This window comes from Sebastes fasciatus, chromosome 2 (assembly GCF_043250625.1).
Source record: "Sebastes fasciatus isolate fSebFas1 chromosome 2, fSebFas1.pri, whole genome shotgun sequence".
NCBI lineage: Eukaryota > Metazoa > Chordata > Actinopteri > Perciformes > Sebastidae > Sebastes > Sebastes fasciatus.
This window is the reverse complement of record NC_133796.1, coordinates 20637787-20660896: the sequence shown is the minus strand read 5'-3', so window position 1 is coordinate 20660896 and position 23110 is coordinate 20637787. Positions and strand designations below refer to the sequence as shown.

At 39.8% G+C, this 23110-nt stretch overlaps 1 protein-coding gene and 1 long non-coding RNA gene across 7 annotated transcripts in view; one reads left to right on the top strand and one right to left on the bottom strand.

Annotated features, from left to right (window-relative positions):
- Positions 1 to 23110, top strand: part of LOC141754602 (uncharacterized) — a 479452-nt gene that overhangs the window by 452996 nt on the left and 3346 nt on the right. For both annotated transcript variants that reach the window (XR_012590683.1, XR_012590682.1), the window contains exons 3-4: positions 20309 to 20466; positions 20589 to 20762. This is a non-coding gene — a long non-coding RNA (uncharacterized LOC141754602). The remainder of the gene's footprint in view (positions 1 to 20308; positions 20467 to 20588; positions 20763 to 23110) is intronic.
- The window catches only part of spon1a (spondin 1a), a 138596-nt gene continuing 132672 nt past the window's right edge, over positions 17187 to 23110 (bottom strand). For all 5 annotated transcript variants that reach the window (XM_074613713.1, XM_074613688.1, XM_074613695.1 and 2 more), the window contains 5 exons: positions 20543 to 20713; positions 20275 to 20442; positions 19720 to 19884; positions 18181 to 18447; positions 17187 to 18073 (listed from right to left, as the gene is read on the bottom strand). In XM_074613713.1, the coding sequence (XP_074469814.1) occupies positions 17910 to 18073; positions 18181 to 18447; positions 19720 to 19884; positions 20275 to 20442; positions 20543 to 20713 (935 nt within the window). In that variant the 3' untranslated portion in view covers positions 17187 to 17909. The remainder of the gene's footprint in view (positions 18074 to 18180; positions 18448 to 19719; positions 19885 to 20274; positions 20443 to 20542; positions 20714 to 23110) is intronic.

Here is a 23110-nt window from a genome sequence, read left to right as displayed (position 1 = left end):
GACCATCAGGGTGGAAAATAGAAGATGTGAAACAGTAGTCAGTTCATTATTTCTGCTAAAAGATAAATGTATGGAAGATCAGAGTAATGGTATATTATTTACAGTAGTAGCTGTCTCTGTGTTACCATGACTACAGACCACCAGAGCTTAGCTTACCATAGTTTACCAGAGCTGAAGACTTTCTCCTGTACCATGTTAACATAACTAACTAACAGGTGAGATGATTACAAATGCTGTGAATAATTAATATTGTCATCTGTCTACTCAAATAAAGTTTGACTGTGAAACAGAAATGTGTTGTGTTGCTTACAAGTCACTATTTACTACCTGTATTCTGCTACATGCATGACATCAAATATATATAATATATAAATATCATCTGTTTAAACAGTGTAATTACATAAAGCCTTTGTGAAAGAACATGTTATATTTAGATGATGGGAGTACATGAAGCCTGTTCTGCTGGTTCTTGCAGACTAACTGTAGGAGCTACTTTGCTCAAGTTAGGTTGAGGAGGAGAGACAGTGACGCGCTGTGGGGCGGGGTCAGCTACTGAAGGTTCTCTCTGGTTCGACCAGGAAACCCTCACGTGGCTTGCATTCTCTAATGACGTCAGAATACAAGGAAAAAAGCGAATTTTTTTTCTGCACCCATTTCCGGACAAACGGAGGAGGAGAAAAAGAGAGAGGATGGTCTTTTATGATACTATGGTGGCCTGTAGACACACTGGGGACAGATATTGATGTTTAAAAGACATGGAAAAGTGCATTTTGCATAATAGGTGACCTTTAAGGCCAAAATACACTTTTGAGAACCAAACATTTACACAGACACACAGAGATATTTTGGGTAAGTATCGGTAGCTTAAGAGCAGGTAGAAACAATTAAATCATTTTGGCATCAAATTTATTGTCACATAATGGGCAAGCGTCCTAGAAAATAGTTATTCTGTGCTCATGCGTTGAATCATAGTACCCGAACTGTACAGAGGGTGGACAAAATAACAGGAGTGCTTTACAATATAATGTAATATAACACAACAGCTCTTGTAAATTTGTTATATTCTAAGAGGCGTACACACTAATAACCCAACAGCACCACAAACCATTGTCTCAAAGATTACCATGGAGTTATATCAAGCCCTTTATTGGCGATTCAATGGTCTACCTATTGTGGAAATAACAATTGCTGTGGAAATCTGTGCTCATTGGTTAGTCCTAAAAGTGCAAAACATGTGAATGCACCATAACCTTGGGGCATGCACAACACATCTATGCATTATTAATAACCAATGCATATATATGACTGCATAAGAAATAGAATAACAAAGTGGATAAAAAGTGGACACGTTGTTGACGAGCCACCTTGTGACCTCACTGGAAAGACAGTGTGGGTTTCTGCTGAACAGGAGCAGAAAGTAATATCACTTAGGGACTGAGGGAGACTCATCTTGCCTGTCCATCATCTCCACCTGTGTGATTGGCAGACTGCAAGCTGCTAAGGGAATGAGAAGTGTTGCTCTGCTAGACTGTGTGTTGCCTCGGGAGGGAGCCTCCCAGAGAGAGGTTAACACCTGCTAAACCTGCTGAGGCTCGTGGGAGGACACTCCTATAAAAAGGATTTAGTTGGAAGAGAAGAAGATAAACACACACACAGCTTCCAGCTCCTGTTGACATGTCTACTATTACTGGGCAAAGATAAATGAAATTGGTATTTGTATAAAATCAAGACACAGTTTGAACAATTTTGACCTCTGTGTATTTGTTTTCACATGTCGACGTTATTCAGGGTATTTGACTTAACACCTCAAGCACAGGTTCAATCTGTAAGCTGCAGAATATAGAAATAAGCCTAGAATTGATGCCAGGCAGCTTGCTCTTTTAATAGATCTCTTGGGCCAAGTCTACAATATATCTCTGTAATAACCAGCACTATAACTGCTGTACACCAATACAATGTAAAATCTGTTCCTCAATTTTTCATTTAACACCTGTTGGTTGTAGAATATAAATGGCATAATTACATCAAAAGTGCAAATAATTTCCCCTTATATTAGCGCTGTATTGTTTATATTGCTGGTGCCCCAGAGCCGTGAAATAATATTCTTTTATTTGCGAACAATAAATTGAATTTACATTTGAAAGGATTGGATCATTTTGCAATGCTAAGTCGCTCTCAGTTTCATTTAGCCACGAGGCACTGGGGAATGTCGTTGCTTTGCTAATGATTATTGCAATTTAAATCACTTGGAAAACACAAAATTGCTGGTAGAGACATAGTCTGTAGCAGACCCCCAGATGTTCCATATTTCGTCATGGTGCATTATAGCAATTAGAAAGAAAATAATTTGCATACACATGAGGAAACAATGGCGCTGACATTAAACGGATTCAATTTGTTACAGTTTGATGGAACAATAAAGTAATGATTAAAAGCTCCCTTTACATTATTTCCTTCCTGAAGCAAAAAAAAATTTAATGTTGACCGTGTCATTTTATTTAACTATAAAGCTAGGAATATCTGTCTGTGACGTGCAGTTTCAAAATTTGGACACGTGACACGTTGAATATGAATAAACCTTGACAAAACAAGCGAACAGCGCTCTCTGCATCAGTGGGGGTGTGGTTTCAGGGCACTGCGGACTGAGTCGAGCATGTCAACTGGAGCAGGCCTTTATAGGCCGCAGCTCATTGACTGCAGTTAATTTTTGCTGCTGGATACTGGATATACCAACGTTAAAACCAAGCGACAAACCTTTGGTGCTGAAAAATTAAGCCAACACGGACGTGCCAAAAACTGCAGTTCCTCAAATGGCCATTTGAGGCTGGCTCCAAAAGCGAGTCAATCCCCATAGATCCCCATGGTAAAATGCCCAACTTTACAGCAGAAATAAATGTTTACAGCCTGATAAACAAAAAAGTTTTTTGTTTCTATAGCTAATATCCCTTTTCATGACAACTGTACGGGCGGTGAATTCTTATATAACTCACAAGTTTTAATCTAACTGTAAAGCGAGAAATCTCTGTCTGTGTGTATGTGGGTTTGTCCTTTGCATATCTTGAAAACAGCTCATTCGATCGACTTCACAGTTGGTGGGTGTATTGCTGAGGACCCAAGAGAGTGCTTTGTCGAATTTGGTTCAATTTGGACATGCGACCCGTTCAATATATCTGTAGTGGGCAGACCATGGCTCAGTTAACTGCTGCTGGATCCTAGATCTAGCTCGCTAACAATGGATAACATAACAACCAAACTTGACTTCATTCTGCAGTGGGCAGGCTGCAGCTCATCGACTCATACTAACGTTATAGCCGAGCCTACGCTATTGCTGAGGACCCAAGGGAGTGCTTTGTCGAATTTGGTTCAATTTGGACACAAGACCCGTTCAATATTAATAAACTTTTTTTAAAGCCCCAGCCACGATCTGGGCCTTCAGGCCTCTGCAGACTGAATCGAGCACATTATCTGCAGTGGGTCAGTTAACTGCAGCTGGATCCTGAATATACCTCGCTAACAATGGATAATATAACAACCGAATTTGTCTTCACTTCTGCAGTGGGCAGGCTGCGGCTCATCGACTCATACTAACGTTATAACCTAGCCTACGTTACATGGATGCTGGATATACTAACATTACAACCAGACACTTTTTCACTTCCCTGGAGTCAACATGAGCAGATAGCCAACTGTAAGCAGAATCAAACAAGAGTGTATTTCACCGTTGTGAGCATGAGTAAGCTGCGACCTGTGTGTGTGTTTTCCCCCCGTGAGTAAGACTAGATTTCCCTGGTGTATGACTTTATACTAACTTAACACTAATAACATTACCGCCAGCAAAATACCTCCGGCTAATTAAATCCATGCTCTACTTTATATACCGACTATATGCCTATTTGGAAATGACCTCCGCTAAGTGTATTTCTCCGATGTTTCTGACTGTGAGTAACCGCGACTTTTTAGAGTGAGGCATCTTTGTCATGACAGGTTTATTGCTGAGGACCCAAGGAAGCGCAGTGTCGAGTGTGAAGTTGATTGTATGAGCGGTTTTCGAGAAAGCTGCAAGCAGCAACACAACAGCCCGAATATCAGCCCATTCTAAACGGGCATGTTTTCATCAGGCACTGCACTAGTTTTGTTAATATCTAATGTAACACATGATAAAATGCCATTTGTCCTACACAAAAGTATTAAATAGTTAAGTACAAAATACTGTAAAGCAAACGGAGGTGTTACATTCAGTAGGAGGATGGTTGCACCTTATTAGTGTGCATGGACACTCTTGAACTTCACATCATAATGTAGAAATCGTTTTGTGTGGAGCATCCTTTGATTGATTATCTTATGTGTGAGGGTGGTTGCCAGTGTGACCAATGTAATAACTATCCTTTCAGTTATTCTTGCACATTCCCAGAGCATCAGCTGGTTCACGACATCTTAGTGAGAGAGCTCTGTAAATAGACTCAGGGGAGCGGGGCAGGGCTAAGGTTCACGGTTGTGTGTTTGTTGGTGTGTGTGTGTGCAAGGATTCATCCGTTTGTGTTAATATGTGTACTTACATGTACTGCATAATGCATGTGTAGAAAAGGCTCTGGCAACGCGCCCGTTCACAAGACAATTAATCGCCATAACAATGCCAGCCCAGAAATCTCCTGTAAAATGACTTTATCCAAGTAAGCCTTATTTGTTGTGTGTGTGTTTATAGATCACCGAAAGTAAGTGGACTGTTCAGTTAACTGTTATAGAAACTTTTATGTGGTCCAGTCTCTGTGTCCTGTTCCCATATTGGTGAAGCCCAACTGAGCCAGCTAGGATCCTTCAGTACAGCATGTTCTCTGGGCTCATATTACAGTGAACATATAGTATGCACCTAGGGACCGTGGGCTATCTCATGTTGACTGCATGACTGTGTCAGTAATAATTTATCGGATACAATCTGTGAGGCTGGCTGTGTATATTGCACATGTGTCCCATGGGTTCAGTATGGCGAGGCGTACACAACTGAAATACAGACATCACAGTGGTGCAATTAGGGAACATACATCTATATGCAAATAAATATAAATATTTAATCTAAAAACTTAGATTTGCTTTATTATTACATGTAGTTTTTGACCCTTACCTTCCACCAAGTGTAGTGAAAATAGACAGGCAGAGATTTGAGAGGCACAAAATGAATATAGGATGTGTCTTTAATGGTAAATTCTAATATGGCTTTTTATATAATTGAATCATGCGTGTTTCTTTTCAAGCTGCATGTTATTATCCCAGGCTTTCAGCAGTCAGATCTACAGTCTTCCCCATCTTTCCATCACCAATCTGATTCCACCAGATCAAGGTAGATTGAAAACCATTCAACCACTTTCTGTCTCTCGCGGAGGTCAGAACAACCAACTAAGCTGAACCATTGCACCAAACCACCAACAGCCAATCTCAGAGAGCCGATGATGATGCCCCCCCGCACGGCCTGTTGCCGTGGTAACAGTGCGGCAAGTACCTCTATAGCTCTTATGTCTCTGGTTATGGCTGTCCGTTTCCATTCGTAGGTGAAGGGATTGATCACTATTCTGCTCACCAAGTGTCGGATCAGGGTGGCACTGGTGCAGAACAGCTGGGAATAGCCTGAACCGAAACCGACTACCTGTTTCTTACTGGAGAAAGCACTTGACAGGGAAAACCTGATGAAAACAATGATTCCTTCAGGGTGAAATCTGTTCCATCCACACGGAAATGGGCCACATGGACTTACAGCTCCAGTTTAAGCTTGAATGTTGCAATGTGTTTTTAGATATATGTTTCCAAGCAGAGAATTTGTGCTTTTTCAGCCTGCATGCTTCACGCAGGCAGTGTTGTGGAAAAATCTGATCTTCTGTAGCCAAAACTGCCTATGATTGTGGATGATTTATCAATTAAAAATTATCATTTTCTGGCTTTTGTATCTGCTGGCACAGTTGAGACTGCTTAGCAACACAGAAGGAAGCTAATTAGGAAACTGTGTTTAGGGTATAGCTGTGAAGCACAATGTTATCATATGATAACAGTGTTAGTCACAAGGGCGGTAGAACCTGTTAACATGCAAATAACTGTGAAAGAAGGCACAACTGTGTCTCTTAACAGGAAAAGAAAAGCTGCCACAATACATCATTTTGACATGTAGCATCATATCAGTAGTAATGAGCAATGTTAATAACCTATTTAATAAATATCTCACTCATTCCTTTAACTTGACTGTAGTGGCTGCAAACTTGTGAGGAAGGATTCTTGTATGCATTTTATGGAAGCATTTCTATAGAGAGGCGATATCCCTCCCCTTCCGATGGACCCCATGTGACCTTATTTTGGAAAGAAATATGTACAGTAGTCAACGACGAGAGACAGATATTTTTTTATCCCGTTTGAATTGCGCCATGAATCACACATTAATTTTTCCCAATTAAGAAAGTCGCAGTTTGTCGTAGTATCATTTAGTTTTGTGTGAAACTGCTCAGTGAACTACATCTCTCGTCTCGCACAATATACGTCACCGACACTAACTAGCTAGCTAGCTAACTTAGCTATGATGACCATGCACAAATGAAACATTATCTTACCTGATGTGTTTTATCCAGCGACTTCTGGTCTTTTTATCAGCCTGGAAGTGAAAGAACGAACGAGAGTAGTCTTTCTAATTATGTATTTTCACAGTCTTATACTTCAACAGTTTTACAACAAACTGCGACTTTCTTGACTTTCAAAATTATCTTTTAAATTGACAAACATCATGTGTGTGATTCACGGCGCAAATCAAATGGGATCAAAAAAATATTTGTCTCTCTCCGTTGACTACCGTTCATATTTTTCCCAAAATAAGATCCCATGGTGGTCCACTGGAAGGGGCGGGACTTTGCCTCTCTTGCAGAAACCTTCTGGATCTGACACTATGGTCTGAGATTCCATTAAGTTCTGCAATTTTCATTTACATGTGCACACTCATTATCATCATGAAATACTTCCTACAATTTGTACTTGTTGTAATGTTTTGCCACTTTACATGGCACTTACCTAACTTGTGTATTGTAAATATTAGTTTAAGCACACATAATGTGCAAATAATCATGTAAAATCTTAAATGAGACCTAGCAGCAACACTATCTTTAAATAGATTACAGTAAACACAGTATTTACCTAGGAATGGTCCTTTTCAGGGCTTTTTGCTTGATTTGCTTGCTTGAAGTTTGATGTATAGTTTAGTGTTATGTTCTCATTGGAAAGTGACATGGCTGTATCTCTCTTATCTTCATGTGTAAGATATCCGAATGTAGAATGACTCAAGTAAGGCTACCACATATTCATAAAGATAGATTAACGTGCATTGTTTATGGAGCTCAGAAGTATCATCCAAATATTCATGTGCACATAACTATATGATTCAGTAGAAACAGTATTGACTTGCTTTACTGAATATATAGATGTAGGTGTATAAGAAGCAGATTTACAGTTGTTTGTTAGTTGTGGACTTCTTAACCCACTTGCTTTGTCTTTGAGTCTGCTTATTCTGCATATGACATAAGCAAACACCTATACACACTTCCCACATCCCCATGCAAGCCTACAATGTCTAGAATAAAAAAATAGCTTGAAGCCTTTTGGTTCAAGGGAATAACACTAGAGCCAACTCAGGAGCAATAAACAGGGTTGGAAGAAGCAAGAGTTACAAAGCCTGCGATAAAGAGTTCCTTGGTGAGAGAGAGTCACAGAGAGAGAGCGTTTAAATGATGTGAGCAAACATTAGTAGGAACCATTACATGCTCTGGCGCTGCACTGGGACCCATTAGCTTGTATAAACAGGTCATTCCTCCACTGAGCTCTCATTGATTCTCAGATAATCTTTCTTTGCTCCCCCTGATCACACTAACTGGGCACGGTCTGGTTGGCACTACAGTACATGTTACTGCTGCCAAAAATGTCTGCCACATTATTTAGCGCTTTCAATTGAATTCTTAGGGGTGCAGGGTAGCCATTATGGTGTGACTGTTAATGCAGGTTATATATTTAGCAGAGAATCACTTCGGACAATAAGCATCCTCTGTAGATGGCGATGTACGTAAAAAGCTCCCCTGCTGCTGAAACCATCATCACACTTGTTGTGTCCTGTCTGTTATGGTGTTGGGCAACACACCTGCTAAGTGTGTGATGCCATTTTGCTACCAACCACATTAACAGTGATATAATCTGCCAGAAGCCGTGCTTTTTTCTGTCTATCTCACACAAATCAGTAGAGGCCAAAAGAACAGTTGATACAGGCTTATTGGCGGCTTCACATTGACTCTGAGATTCAACTTCATCTGTGGCCATGTCCTGAATGTAATTGACACCTTCAGGGAATGAAAGCTCACTGGAAGATGAATTGATGTCGTGAGGCAACAAGATGCAGAGTGTGTGAATGTATACCCACTCAATCAAAAAACATGTATGTACGATTTTTTTCATTTGCTACCTATGTGGAATTAAGTTTTTCAAAAGTGCATAAGAAAGGTAGCTCACAAGGGGGAACAAGTGGGGTCCCTATTTTTTTGTGATGGCTTACGTAATTTATTAATAAGCAGCACTGTAATAATAAGCAGCACTCAGGTGGAGTACTGGTGAGAAACACTGCTTACATTTTGGCAGAGCATCTTGCAAATATTTGATTAGATACAGATGGGACTACAGTATCTCAATACACAGTTTCTGTGCTCAAGAAAAGCTGGGGCCAACTACTTCGCAACAGGGTGGCAATGAAAGCCTACCAAATTTGACTTAAGCATGTTTTGAACCAGTCCTGTATGGCAACCCAGACTAGAGCAGATGCCACATGCAAGCAGGATGTAAGCATCTCACAAGCAGATTGCCAAGTCTTCGGTCAATGTCTACACTGTTTTTTAGGAAGTGAAACGCCTCCAAAAACACCAACAGAACCAGAAATGTGTTGTCGAAAAATTAAAGAACAAATGAATAAAAGGATTTCTGAAAAAAAACATGAATTAGGATGAGGTAGATTTGCATAAACAGCCTATACATCAGACCGGCACATTCGGGTACTTTGCAAAAATTCAAGGCCGCGCCCCCTTAGAAAATCAAAGATCCCATAGTACGCTTGTCGCAGTAGTTAGTGTTACCACAGTTACATGGTGGCCGGGCACACATCGACTACATTACATACCCACTGTCGTTTTGCTTTTTTAACAGAAATAAAACCCATTTAGTTCATTTTGGCGTATCAGCGGCATGTTATCAATAGATAGTTGGATGACGGACGCTACAAACTGAGAGTTGATGCATTTTGCTCTATACGGAGTCTCAGTTCAGAGTAGCAGGTGTCATATTTCACACACAGGACGAGAGAGAGTTGACAGACTGAAAGATGGCAGAGGATGGAAGCCCCTCTATGATATTTTTTTTAGGACATGGCAGCGGAACAAATTGGAGATCAGCGTTTTTGGATTCATTGTTGGTGCAACCAATCCCACAGCAACTCTTCGACATAGCGTTATTACTATTACCAGTTTGTTTACAGTAGAAGTTTGGAGACCTGTTTAAATTTCCTCTGTTAACTCTGTTGCTGTCAACGAGGGACACGGTATTTCTTTTTCCAAAAGGGGGCGTGGTCATGATAGCCTGTAGGACTGTAGGGCAATGGGCCTCAGCCAATCAGAGATTGCTGTGAGGTATTAAGAAGTAGTTTGAAGGAGAACATTTTCCACAGAGCACCACAAAAACAACACTTTAACCCTTTATGAAACTGTGTGTCCTCTTTGTGACTTTCTATTCTTTCTGTCCATTCATCACAGGAACTCACAAAAATGAATAACTCTGCTGAGAAAGTCATGATTTGTGTCTGATAGGCGGCAGTATATCTCAAAAAACTTGAAATGAAATTCAGCAGACAGACAGTCCTCAGGCCATAGAATAATTGATTCTGTCTTGGTGGCGATCTGGATCTGGGATTTTTATCCTGAGACAATTACCCTATTTAGCCATGACTATCAAACTGGTTGTTTTTCAGCTAAAAGAGATAAAGACATGAATCCAAATCCTAAGGGTGTTTCCAGAGTGAGAAAACTACTAAATCCAATATTTCTGTTAAAAATAGAAACACTGTCTGTTGGTGCAGCCTTAAGTTAGAGAATTGTGTAGCGTTTGTGGACCTTTTTACTCTTGTGGTGTCTCCTATTTACCGGATTTTATGTTCTAATACTTTTGCAATAAGACATGAGAACAGGTGAATGTTGTTTTTCCCTGCATCTTCCTCTGATTCATTGTGACCTCAGGAGGTGGGTGTGATAGGCGCGTTGCCCACTCTGGGCCATCCTCTCCAAGTTTGGCTCCTGAGAGACTGAGCAGGGCTGGACGGTCTGTACAGATTGTGCAGACCATCCAGGCGGCAAGAGCGGTATCATTACTGCCTGTTACAGGGCAAAATGGTGAGGGTTCCAACACTGGTGCGAGGAAAGGATGATTCCCTCTCCTGTGCAATTGAGTCTTCTCTCTCTTTTTTACTGTGTTTGATGGATAGAGGGCTGTCTCATACCACTGTTAAAGTGTATGCAGCAGCAATTTCTTCATGCCCCAAGGGTTTTGGCAACAGACTGGTGTTTGGCCACCCTCTCGTGAAGCGGTTCTCGCAGGTGGTCAGGAGACAACGCCCGGTGATGCGTGCCTCCTCCCTACAGCGGGAACTGCCATTGGTGCTCGAGGCCTTGGTGAAGAGGCATGTTGGAGGGGGTCTGTATATACATACAATTTAAAAATCTCAACTAGTTTGACCAAGGTGATAACTAGGCCATATAGTTCTAAAATGAAACGAGATTTAGCAGTGGCATTGCAGACATTTTCAGAAATAGATTTGGGTGGATTGTTTAGACGAAATGATAGAAAGTTTATAAGCAGGCCACCGTGTTGTTTCCTGTTTGAAATGGCGAGCAGAGAACCAGGGACAAATCAGGTGCATTCGAGGGTTATATAGTTATAGACAGGGAGGCAAAATGACATCTGCTTTGCCCAGTTTGTGTATTGGCATGTTGGCAGTGAAAAGGATATATTACAATCCACCATACAACACCCTGAAGCTGATATAGATTCTGCCATGCAAAGTGTGAAATACTATCCACCTACCTAAGTGTTCATCATGTCCCATGGGGCATTAGGGCTATTCAAAAATAGAGTTCATTCCCAGACCTTTTTCTTGTAGAGATTATAGCTCAAGACAAAGTGAGACAAGTATTAGAGTAGTCAGAGAAGCAGCAGCAGAATACAATTTCTGCTATTATTTAGGGTTATAAGGGTTATGTTATAACAAGGTTCATGTATTCGTCATTTTTCAACACAGGGTTGCACAATGAAATGTAAGTTGTAACCCCTTCACGCTACACTCACATAGAACAAATATACAATTATGTAAAGGAACAGTGTGTAGGATCTGGCGGTATCTAGCGGTGAGGTTGCAGATTACAACCAACCGAAGCCTCTCCTGTGTGCCAAGCATGTAGGAGAGCTACGGTGGCCAAAGCGAAAACGCGAAGGAGCCTCTCTAGAACCAGTTGTTGTAAGAGTAGCGTAGGTCATTTGGAACAGAGCCAGTGCGTAGAGTGTGTGTTTACGTGGAAAGTGAATGGTGAAGCAAGAATGAGAGAGCGGCAGCGTCGGGAGCGGGTAACATAATCAACTCCGGCCCAAGCAGGAAAGGTTAACAGAGTCTGGTTTGTCCGTTCTGGGATACTGTTAAAACGTCGTGGAGAGGGGACCCGCTCCATGTCGATATAAATGGCTTATTCTAAGGTAACGAAAACACAACTCTTATTTTCAAGTGATTTATACACTTAAGAAAACATACTTATTAATATTATATTTCATTTCTGCCAATAGATCCCCCTAATTGTTACACACTGGCCCTTTAACTTAGAATAGAAATACCATTAAATATAATGAAACAATATGTATTAACAAATCCGTATATACATACTGTATTTGAGTGGGAATGAGGTGCTAAACTATTTAGCATGTCTGACAATAATCTTTCATTGTTCAATGTTCTGTTTTTCATTTGTGTTGTCACCCACTCAAGCTTTAATTTACAATGACAATCAGGCTCCACAGAAGCCTCGTAGCGGGTCTCTGTAGTGTTGCTGTGGAATGCCAGTCAATTTCAGATTAGTGCTCTGTGAATCCCCGCAAAATGCGTTTCCCCAGCAACAGGAAGATAACATGACAGGAAAATCATCTTGTGCTATCGCTGTAAAAGGGTTTTCCTAGTCTTTGCCAGCGCTAGAAAGAAGGGGTGACAGTAAATGAAAGAGAGAAAAAAATGAGCAGGACAACAAGCAGAGTGGCCATTCCAGTTTTGAAATTAAACATGCATAACACTGGAGCCAGATAATTAGCTATGCCCTCAGGGAGGCAATCTGCAGCCCGGGGCTGAAAAACTTCACACAGAAAAGCCCCGGCTCTGCCCTACACACTGTAATTGTTTATGTAACTAAATATTCTGAAGATGCTGTAATGCTTAGTGACTTTTCACCGATTCCTCCTGTTCCAAGTCTGAACAGGTTATAAACTCACAACATTGATTGCTGCTGTGGTCTATACATTTGTGGAAAAGAGCCTTTTCAGGGTTAGCAACCATATTGATTTTCCTTCTGAGGTTTATTAGTTTATGAAATCCTATATTTCCTCTGTCTCTCTGTCCAGACTGAGGAACTGCCTGTGAGGCCAATAACAAGGAGAGATATACTGTAGCTGCATTTCCGTCCTCGTTTAAAAAAACTGAAGGGCAGCTTCACTTATTTCTTCCTTCCTTGTGTATGTTTGTCAATGAATAGACTGACCCATCGCATTCAAAAAGGCTGCGAGGCAAATCAAACCACGGTGAGCAGAATTTGCCAACTCAATCACACACTATACTGGTTCCACAGAGCTTTTTCCACTTGTGCCTCACTGCCTTAACAAAGCGAAACAAAACGTCTGCTGTCAAACTGAAAGAAAACAATAATAATCCACTTTCTATAACCCAACCCAATTTAATAGCGTTTTTCCCCTGTCATTCAGAAGAGGACAAATGATCGTTGAAACGCATCAAGAAGCTTGTCACATCATGAGACAGATGGCATACCAGTATGAGGCATGCCGGCAATATGTGTCATGCAACAATTTGAAGACTTGGCTTTGTTTCTATGTAAAATGATTCATCACAAAAATATATAATTAAGTGAAAAGATATGCTGGTATATTAAGCTTCATTAACATGTATATTATCTTGTAGATTACCGAAGGGGAAGGGGGCAGTTATGTATCATTATTAAGAGCTTATATTCTTAAACTGCTTTATGATGATATGAGGTAACAGTTGTGTAATCATGCTGATAAGTGGACAGCCACAGCCCCTAACTTATGGTGATCTTGATCAACAGATTTAGTTTTAGTGGATAGTTTAAACTTGTAGCAGATGAGGTATACAGACAAACAAAAAGACAAGTAGAAAACAGACAGTAATGTAACCTTTGGCACAATTTTATCCAGAGGTCATACAAATATTGCTACAAGGCAGATATGCTGTTTAGGAAGAAAGCACATTTGTGTTTGAGCCTTTTCACTTTGATTTAGAGGCAAGACCACCATGGGGTCAAAGTTGATGTATTCTCTTTCTCACTCCTTGCTGACTAGGAACTGCTTCAGTGAAATATTTGTCTAATGTCCTCGTATTGCTCTAAAATGTCACAAATCAAACCATTGTGATTGGACGGCTGGAATGGAGCGCAGCGTTTTACCCAAACTTAAAAAATGTTCAACTCTCGCTGACCAGAACAAAAAACACCAAACTTGCAGCGCTCAGTGCAGAATGCTCAGCGCCTTGTCACGCTGCTGGCATTTGTAGCATAGTGTAAATATGTGGCGCTCCCACTGCAAAGAATTAAAAAAACAAACGTGAATCTATCAGTGGTGGATGTTGTTTGCCATCCCCTGCGGTTGGCTTGTCAATATAGCGTGGTATTGTGGTTATTGCTACAGCCTTAGCTAGCATTGCTGTAGTCTTGTTGTTAAACAGAAAAAAGCCCTGCACTTCTTGCGGGGGTATCTATTTATAGCTTCAGTACATTATTACATGTGCACACAGATGTTCACAGTTTGAAAAATCCTAATTTCGTACAGGAATTGCATCTCTGTTATAGGTTTGGTACGCAGTGTAGTCTTCAATGGTTGAATCAGTGTTTGTGACCAAAAGAAAAGGTTTGGATCAACGTGCAGAGTATGAAATGACTTTACACAAAATAAATCAGAGACTGATGTTCCATGTTCAGCGAGTTTTATAGATACTGTAAAACCTCTTATGAATAAACCCACTGCGCACGGCTTTCACCACACAGTGTTGTGCCAGAGGCATTTTTGAAATAAGGAAAAGGTGTTGCAGTAATAGAATACATGTGTCTTGCCTCACAAAGATGTTAAGGCAAAAATATAAATCAAAAAGGTGATGTTTCAGATAGGTGATACTAAAAGATCTTAGCTAACCCATGTGGCAGAGTCCCTCTATCCCCACAACATGGACCTGCATTTCACTCACAGTTATTGAAACCTTTGAAGCTCATTGAGAATCAGACTAAATGAGGAAGAGGTTGGAGAGTTCAGTTTTTATGTCAGCAGTGTGGCCTTCCCCCAGAATATAAATATTCATCAATTAGTCCACAGACAGAGGCAACTCATTATAATATCACAGAGACGTGGAAGATCTACTGGCATAACTGCATCGCTGAGTTGATTTCCAGTCTGAGTCTGATCTCACAATGGCTACATAACCACCAGCCTGCACTGCACGAGAGGTCTAGCAGGGTTTCCAACCAGATCACACAAAAGGATAAACACACATCCTTCATCCATTTCTTCTTTTTTTTTGTTTAACCCATGCGCCTCTTGTCGCAGCCTCTGCAGCAATTTCTGTTTCAACAGCTCAATCAGAGCGGTAATATTTTCCTTTCCATGTTTCCAACGCGTGTGAAGTGTGTAGGCTTCCCCCATGTGTGGTTGTGTTGGCATGGAAACAAGAATGGCATTGTGATGTGTGTATTGAATTTTTCACCCCTGTCCCCACTGTGAGGAAAGCCTAACATCATCCCCTCCCCCTACCGATTACACCAGAGAGTAGGGGGGAAGATTCTTTCAAGATCTCAGCTAGCACATGTACATACAAATTCACTGCACTCCAACCTCTATGTTTCTTTAAAGAGAGAGTACACCCTCTCTGAAGAGGGGCAAAATACCTTTGAATGCTCCTCGATTTCTGTCTAGAGGGACATTACTGTCAAATGATGTCCTTGTTCCATTGCCTTTGACTAGAAGCATTTTTATTATTTTGAATTTGGATCTGGTCCATCCATTTTGGTACTTTTTATATTGTCTATTTTGATGCTAATACTTTTGTGCTTTTAATTTAGTATAATTCTGAATGCACTTTTACTTGTAACAGTGTATTTCTACATTGTCGTACTGCTGTTTTTACTTAAGAGGAGACACCCCAGGTGAATTGGGTAAAAATGTAATTTAACTAATGGATACCACCATGAAACTTCCCCAGTTGATTACTTACATTAAGGCAATTATTTTTTTGTATTAAACCATTTCTGAGATTATGTTTGAATTAGGGCTGTCAAAGTTTACGCAATAATGCGTTAACGCAAATTTGTTTTAACGCCACTAATTTCTTTAACCTATTAACGCAATCGATCTTTCGGAGGTTGTAGTGGGCTCAGTTTTAGAGCCAGAGTGGAGATACTGGCATCATATGAAACTAGAAAACCTACGGAATCTATTAGTATAAACCATGTCATACTAGCTTCGTGAAGGAGGCTAAATAACGCTCCAAACTTGCATGGCCACATTTTCAAAGGGGTCCTTTGACCTGAAAATGGATTCTATTGGTTATTGGGCTTGAGTTTGCCATGTTATGATTTGAGGATATTTTGTATGCTAAATGCAGTACCTGTGAGGGTTTCTGGACAATATTTGTCATTGTTTTGTAGGGGTAATTGATTTCTAATAATAAATATATACGTACATTTGCATAAAGCAAGCATATTTGCCCACTGGCATGATAAGAGTATTAAATGCTTAACAAATCTCCCTTTAAGGTACATTTTGAACAGATAGAAAATCGGAGATTAATTTGCGATTAATCATGGACAAAGTAATTTAAATATGCAAATGTAGCATTATCTTCTTAATTTTAGAAATGTATAATTTGCATGCATTTCCAGAACAGAAATTGTAAAATTGGATAAAGCCAGGTTTAAAATTCTTGTTTCATTTTGTTAACATATTAGTCAAAGGTTTTTACTGAGGGAATTTTGGATATCTCTTTTTAGCACTCCATAAATCAGAAAATATTGTCAACAGCCATTAAAAAAATAATTTTTGCCATGTTTTTAGGAATATGTTGTAGTATAAATCAGGCTATGAATGGTATATGAACAAACCCCTCTGTAAAAACCTTCAAAATATAGATATGAATGAAACTGGAAAATGTGTGTATGTAAGTGCTACTGAAGAGGACATTTCTGTCTCAGAGTATGAGAAAAAAAACTATTTTGAGAAAACCACCTTTTAAGATATGTATTGTAAAGTTCCATACATTTTGCATTTAGGTGACTAGGTTCCAAAATGTCATCTAATAGATATCACCATGAAACTTCACCAGTTGATTACTCACATTAAGACAGTTATTTTTTGTATTACAAATTTTATGAAATGTAATGTTTAAATTTGCAAATGAGGCATTACCTATTTTACAGCTGCAAATAGACAAAGTGTAGTAAAATAAACACCTAAATGTGTATTTTAAGTAGCCAAAAATCTCTGATTTCTCACATTAAGTAAATGATCTGTGTACTACTTCCACCACTGACCAAATTGTAATACAGAAATGTAATCCCACTGTAGTTTTGAATGTCTTCCATTCACCACACTGCCCCCTTGTGGCTATTAGATCTATGGAGAGAGGTACAGGGGGGAGTTGAGGGATAAGTCCGCTGGTACAGCATGACATTAGAACAAGCAGCCTCAGGAGTTTCCTTATGAAAGGCAAAGGTTTTAAGATAGTTATCGCCATCTAGTGGCAAGAGAAGTTTAAACCTTCAACTGCCTACATTACACCTTTATCCTCCAAAATAAAAAGACAGATCCAGGTGACGAGTTGTCACATTTACTTTTATTGTAAAGGTGATATTATTCCAAAATATTAATATGTTAGAGGAACAGAGATAAAGAAAAGGAGGAGAAGACATCTAGAAAACATCTACACAAGACTTTGGTAAGAATCTTGGGACACATTCTTATCAAAAAATTCCACAGCGAAAAAAATAACAAAATCTTCTAATAATGCTCAAAATCATAGGAGATCTCAATCGTGGTGCATCTACATGTACAACAATATAGCTGGGTAAAAAGCCAACTGGGCATTGTGTGTCCTAAAAACAACTGAAGGCGTATAAAACACTGGAATGGCTGGGCACCTGTGCTTTAAAGTCTGGAATATACTGTACTACTTAAGGATACCACAAGATATAACAGTTCTTTATCTTATTATTAAATCAATTTATATTTCATAATTATATTTTTCAAGATATATTATACCACAACAAGTTTACAGTAATCTTGCAAAAGAGTCTTATGTGTATAAGAGCTAGTTTAAAAGCACAGAAGAATCAACCGAGTTTAAATCCAGAGTGAGATCTTTAAGTTCATCTTGATGACCTGAACTCTGGATTTAACCAAGACAGATTCAAGCATGTGCCATTTCAGCCCTGAACAGAGTGCATTGGATCATTGTGCGACAGTGTGCCATGCCCTGTCCTGCTCCCAGCCCCACTGTCATCCCTCCCTTCCACCCCCGTTCCCCCTACTCCTTCCTAGCAGGGGTGCACATTACAAGCCCTGATCTCCTTCCTGTCCTTGCAGCTGGACAGCTGGGCAGTCTTAAACCTCTGCTTCACTGTCATGAGCCGTTCTTGAATACCTCCACCGCACAGCTTGGTACATTCCGTCCAACTCGACCACGGCCTCATTTTACACCCTGAAGATAGAAACCAAGAAAAAGAGATCATCAGAATAATGCTTCTCTCAGTTTTTAATACTCTGTGTGGCGTTGTAGTTCTTAATGTAACGAGGGTGAATACCGACCCGGATGCTCGGAGGCGACCTCAGCTCTGCCCTGTTTGCTCCTCCTCTTTTCACGCTGTTCCTTGCGTCGTTTCTTCTCGTCGCTGTTGGCTTGTCCCCGGTTGCACTTCCTGATCTTACACTTCTTCCTCTGGATGGTTTCAGGACACGTGTCCCCTCCAAACTGAGGCTCCAGCTTTACCACGCGTCTCCGGATCGTATGACCCTTCCCACAGGATTTATTACACTCGGACCACTCAGTCCAATCTGACATGACGCAGTCTATGGCTGAGGAGACAAAAACAAAGTGGTTTAGAGGACGTTGTGACAGAGTAGGAAACCAATATGAGTGGTAACTGATGAGGAGGACGATAGATGGGGTGTGTTTTTTGTAAGTCCTGGATTATATATGAATCCACGTCTAGTGGATAAAACACAGTGTGTTTTATCTTAAATTATACAGTGACACCACAGAGAATACTTTTCTGTTTTGCTAGAGGGTGGGATTTGTTTTCACATGGCTCTGATGGATCATCCTCACCGCTGCTGTAAACTAATAAGCACTGACATGAAAAATAAATACATACAGTAGCCTATACGGTATATGAACAACTCTTGGTCCTAAAGCAACAACACAGATTTATACATGAATTACAGTCCTTTTGGGGGACGCAGTGAGAAGTTGTGTTTCTCCTGGCAGGTTCATGTGTTTGGCAACAGCTTCTCTTCCTTCAAGTATCATTTATCTCAAGATAGCAGGATAAAGATGCCAACACATTTCAAATAAAATAAATAGTGTATAGCTTTATAATATGCTTCTGTTTCAAGCTTTGTTTTTTGTTGACCACACAGCTCATCATGAAATAACCGTTGAATAAAAAAGCACAATTGATGCTGTCTTTTTGAAGCCAATACTAATAACTGAATTTAAGAGTTTAAAAATAAAATAAAATATCAAACAATATTAATTTTGTTACATAAAAATATAACATGGACAACATTTTTGATATGGATCATTTCAATTTGTTTAAGTAATTGTTATCAAAATATGTACTGAACAGGACATTTGGAAAATAAACTCAGGACAAACTATGTAATGGAAATTGTTTCCAAATTACCTCAAACAGATCATTAATTTCACTGAGGTTTTACAGCTCTGACTAATCTCAAAATCTTTGCTTATCTTAATTCTATTTTTTATAATTCCTTCCTAATGTCCTTAACCTATTATTTAAAACTTTTCATGTCATGTTTAATGCACTCCTGCCACTCATTTAATGTACTTCGCAAGAGTTAATTTAAGCTTAAATGTGAATACAGCACATGGATTTATCTGTTACGTCTCATACATACCAGTAAACATTATAAATTTAAAATAGGTACATCGTACAGAGGTCGTTAACTTCCGTTCTCTGTGCTGTGTGCTGCCAAATAACTCATCAGTAGTGTGTATGTATCTGCATCAAGGCACCAGGTTGCATGACAAAGATGAAATTATCATAAATTTCCATCAATTATACATGTACAGCAGCATGTAGGTGTGTGGATTGAAATACTTACGACACTCTGGTAGCATGCACTTCTCCACCTGTTCTAAGTCTTCTGTACACTCTCCCAGCTCCACGGGGGACTTCAGCATGCGCTGTCGTGTCCTCGAACCTTTCCCGCAAGTCACACTGCAGTCGCTCCAGTCAGACCACGGAGTCAGCATGCAGGGGATTGTGTCTATACATAACAGCAGTCACTCAGTATCACGTAACAATATTTTAACATCAAATGCATACATGTGTGAAACATTCTAACTCAAATGCAACTGATCAAATTGCTTTTTTTAAAAAAGAAAATCATGAATAGTAGAAGCAAAACAGCACCTGGCAATTTAAACATGCAGGGACAAAAGCTGATTACATTTTTTTTTGTTCTGAATTTATTGTTTAAGAGTTAAATCTGAAACAAAATCCTCTTTGATTAAAGTTTAGAGTTGCTACAGGAAAACTAAATGTAAGATTGTCTCATCAGTAGTCCGTCATCGTAGGCTACCGGCCCCGTTGCTTAATGAGGCAAACATGTAGGAGGTGTCAGGATAACTGTGGTCCTGGAAGTACTGCTACTCACGACATTCTGGCATCATGCACTTCTCCACCTCCAGCACCTCTGCCCCACAAATGGAGCCATCAGCAGGAGGCATCTTCACCATGCGCTCTCTCCTCTTCATGCCAAGACCACAGGTGGCACTGCAGACATCCCATTCACCCCACTCTGTAACCAGACAACTGCTAGGAGCTGAGGCCAAGAGGGAAAGACAAGGTACAGTAAACCTACAGTGATACATTAGATCTGTAGTATTAACTGATACACTTGGCAGGGAAATGGGAAAACTCACAGCATTCCTCGTTGACCACACAGTTTTCTGTCTCCTCTGTGGGCAGGGTGCAGAGTGAGCCATCATCAGGGAACTGCTTCACATAACGCTCCCGGGAACGTGTGCCCATCCCGCAGGATAAACTACAGGGAGACCAGGTGATCCACTCTGACAACATACAGGTGGAAGCATCTAAAGAGGAAAATGACAAAGAGGAAGATGTCAGCAAGCTTCAAGAGAGGTCAGTGATTTTGGTAAATGACAAAATGATTTAAAGGCACGGAAAACTCAAAATTTTGAATTTGTAGTTTAATAGGGGTTAATTATGTATGTTGTCATGTAGATTTTAATTGTAGATTTCAATTTGTGATATGGTGATTATTGCGATAAGATATATTGCGATATATTACCTTTTTCAATTGCAAATTATGCAACTTGTCAATATCTGTTTTAACTAATAAGATACAGTTTTCACTCTGTTCATTTCAGAGTTTCCATTCACATATCTTGAGGTCAGAGTTCAAGGGACCCCTTTGAAAATGGCCATGCCAGTTTTTCCTCACCAACATTTTTGCGTAACTTTGGAGCGTTATTTAGCATTCTTCCCGACAAGCTAACATGACATGGTACCAATTGATTCCTTGGTTTTCTAGTTTCATTTGGACTGTGGGGTATCTTACCAATATCTTCACTCTATCTTTACGCCCACTACAACCTCTGAAAGACAGAATAGCGACCGGGCCCAACGCCAGATTATAAGAGGTTAATAGTTTATATAATAAAAGATCGATACTTGATGTCTGTGTATCGATACAATATTACCACACAAAATATTGGAATACTATGCTGTTTCCGGTAGTAGTCCCGGTTGTTGGGGGCTCATTGCGGTCTAATATACAGTTTATGCCTGTGAGATTCTTCCATTACCTTTATAGCGTGTGCCCATAGACTACAGAATACTTTGTTGTTTTTGCGGCCATCATTGATGTTATTTTCATCTAATTGAAACGCCCAGCCTGTCCTGGCATCTGGAGAAATGATTCTGAATTGCACCGAAGACAAATAATTGTTTTCACCTAGAATAAACTTAGATGCCCTTACCTTATTTAAAGATAATGGTTCAAACATACAATGACACCTATTTAACAAAAGACAATTGCAACTCACTTTTCTTTGCTACTGGTTTCTTATGTAAATTGTGTGAGCCTCAGTGCGTTTAATTTTACCTACAGAAACATTTGAATAGGATTACATTACAATACGTGAATGTATAATGTAGCCTGTAATTGACAAGGGGTTTGTTATTTAACTCCAATTCAACATGGTTTATTTATTATTATCTGATACCTGACAGCAATAAACTAAGCTTACGATTAAGAGTTCTTATGATTAACTACACAAATTACGGTGCAGGAAACAAATTAGGGTGGTGTGTGTCGTTGATTCAGATCTAACTTTCCAGTTGCACTTAAGGAAAGTAACTAAAACAGCATTCTGTCATTTCTAAACATTATAAAATAACCTACTACCTGAGATAGAGAGAAGTTTATGCATGTTTTCATTACAAATAGGCCTGATTTATGCAGAGCGTTACTCTCAGGTTCTCTCATCGTTAGTACAAAATGCTGCTGACAGATTTAACTGGACCAAAGAAAAGAGCTCACACCATCCCCGTTCTGAAGTTCTTGCACTGTCTTCCAGTAAGCTTTAGGATAGATCCCGTTACTTGTCTATAAATCTAATCTAATATTCACAGACTGGCCCCCGTGGGTAAGCTACAATGCCATCAGATCTTTCTCTCTACTGTTCACTGTACCAAAAAGTGAGACACACGCTGTGAAGCAGCCTGGGAACAGTCTCCTTAGATATAAGGACAGAAAATCAGGCTTTCAAGTGACTAATAAACCCACCATGCAACAGCACTGCCATTCTACTTCCTTCATTTTGAATTTCTTCTGCTAGATTAAAAGTTAATCACCATTTCCTTTTTGACATAGAGGTGAAATAAGGTGTAAATCTCTCAATGTAAATCACTTTGAACTGCAGTTCTTGTATAAAAGCTTCTATATAAATAATTTAATGGAAAGAAATAGTGTATTTGATGCTGTTTAGTGAATCCAAACAGCTCATTACAAGGGTCCAACAGCAGCTAAACTTCCTTCGTAGGCTGAGGGTTTTGGTGTCAACCAGAAAGTGTTGCTCCTCTTCTACCATGCCGTAGTTGAGAACATCCTGCGGTATCCCCTTGTCCATCAAAGCCCTAAATGCCAAGCTAGCTAGAGCCTAACCACTGTAACGCTGCTTTTATCTTAACTGTACACATGTACATTTTATGTTGATTCTATGTTGAGGAGGCTGCGTTACTCTTACTGCACAGATTCTGCACTATTATGACGACTACTGGTGTGTTGCACGACAGGCAGTCTGCAATTTGTTGGTTGGTGGCAGTCTGTTTATGTACTGTATGTATGCACTGTTATTTTGTATTTTCTTAAAGGTAGTGTGTAAGATTTGGCGGCATCTAGTGGTGCGGTCACAGATTGCAACTAACTGAGTACCCCTCCGCTCACTCCTCTTTTTCTAAGACTG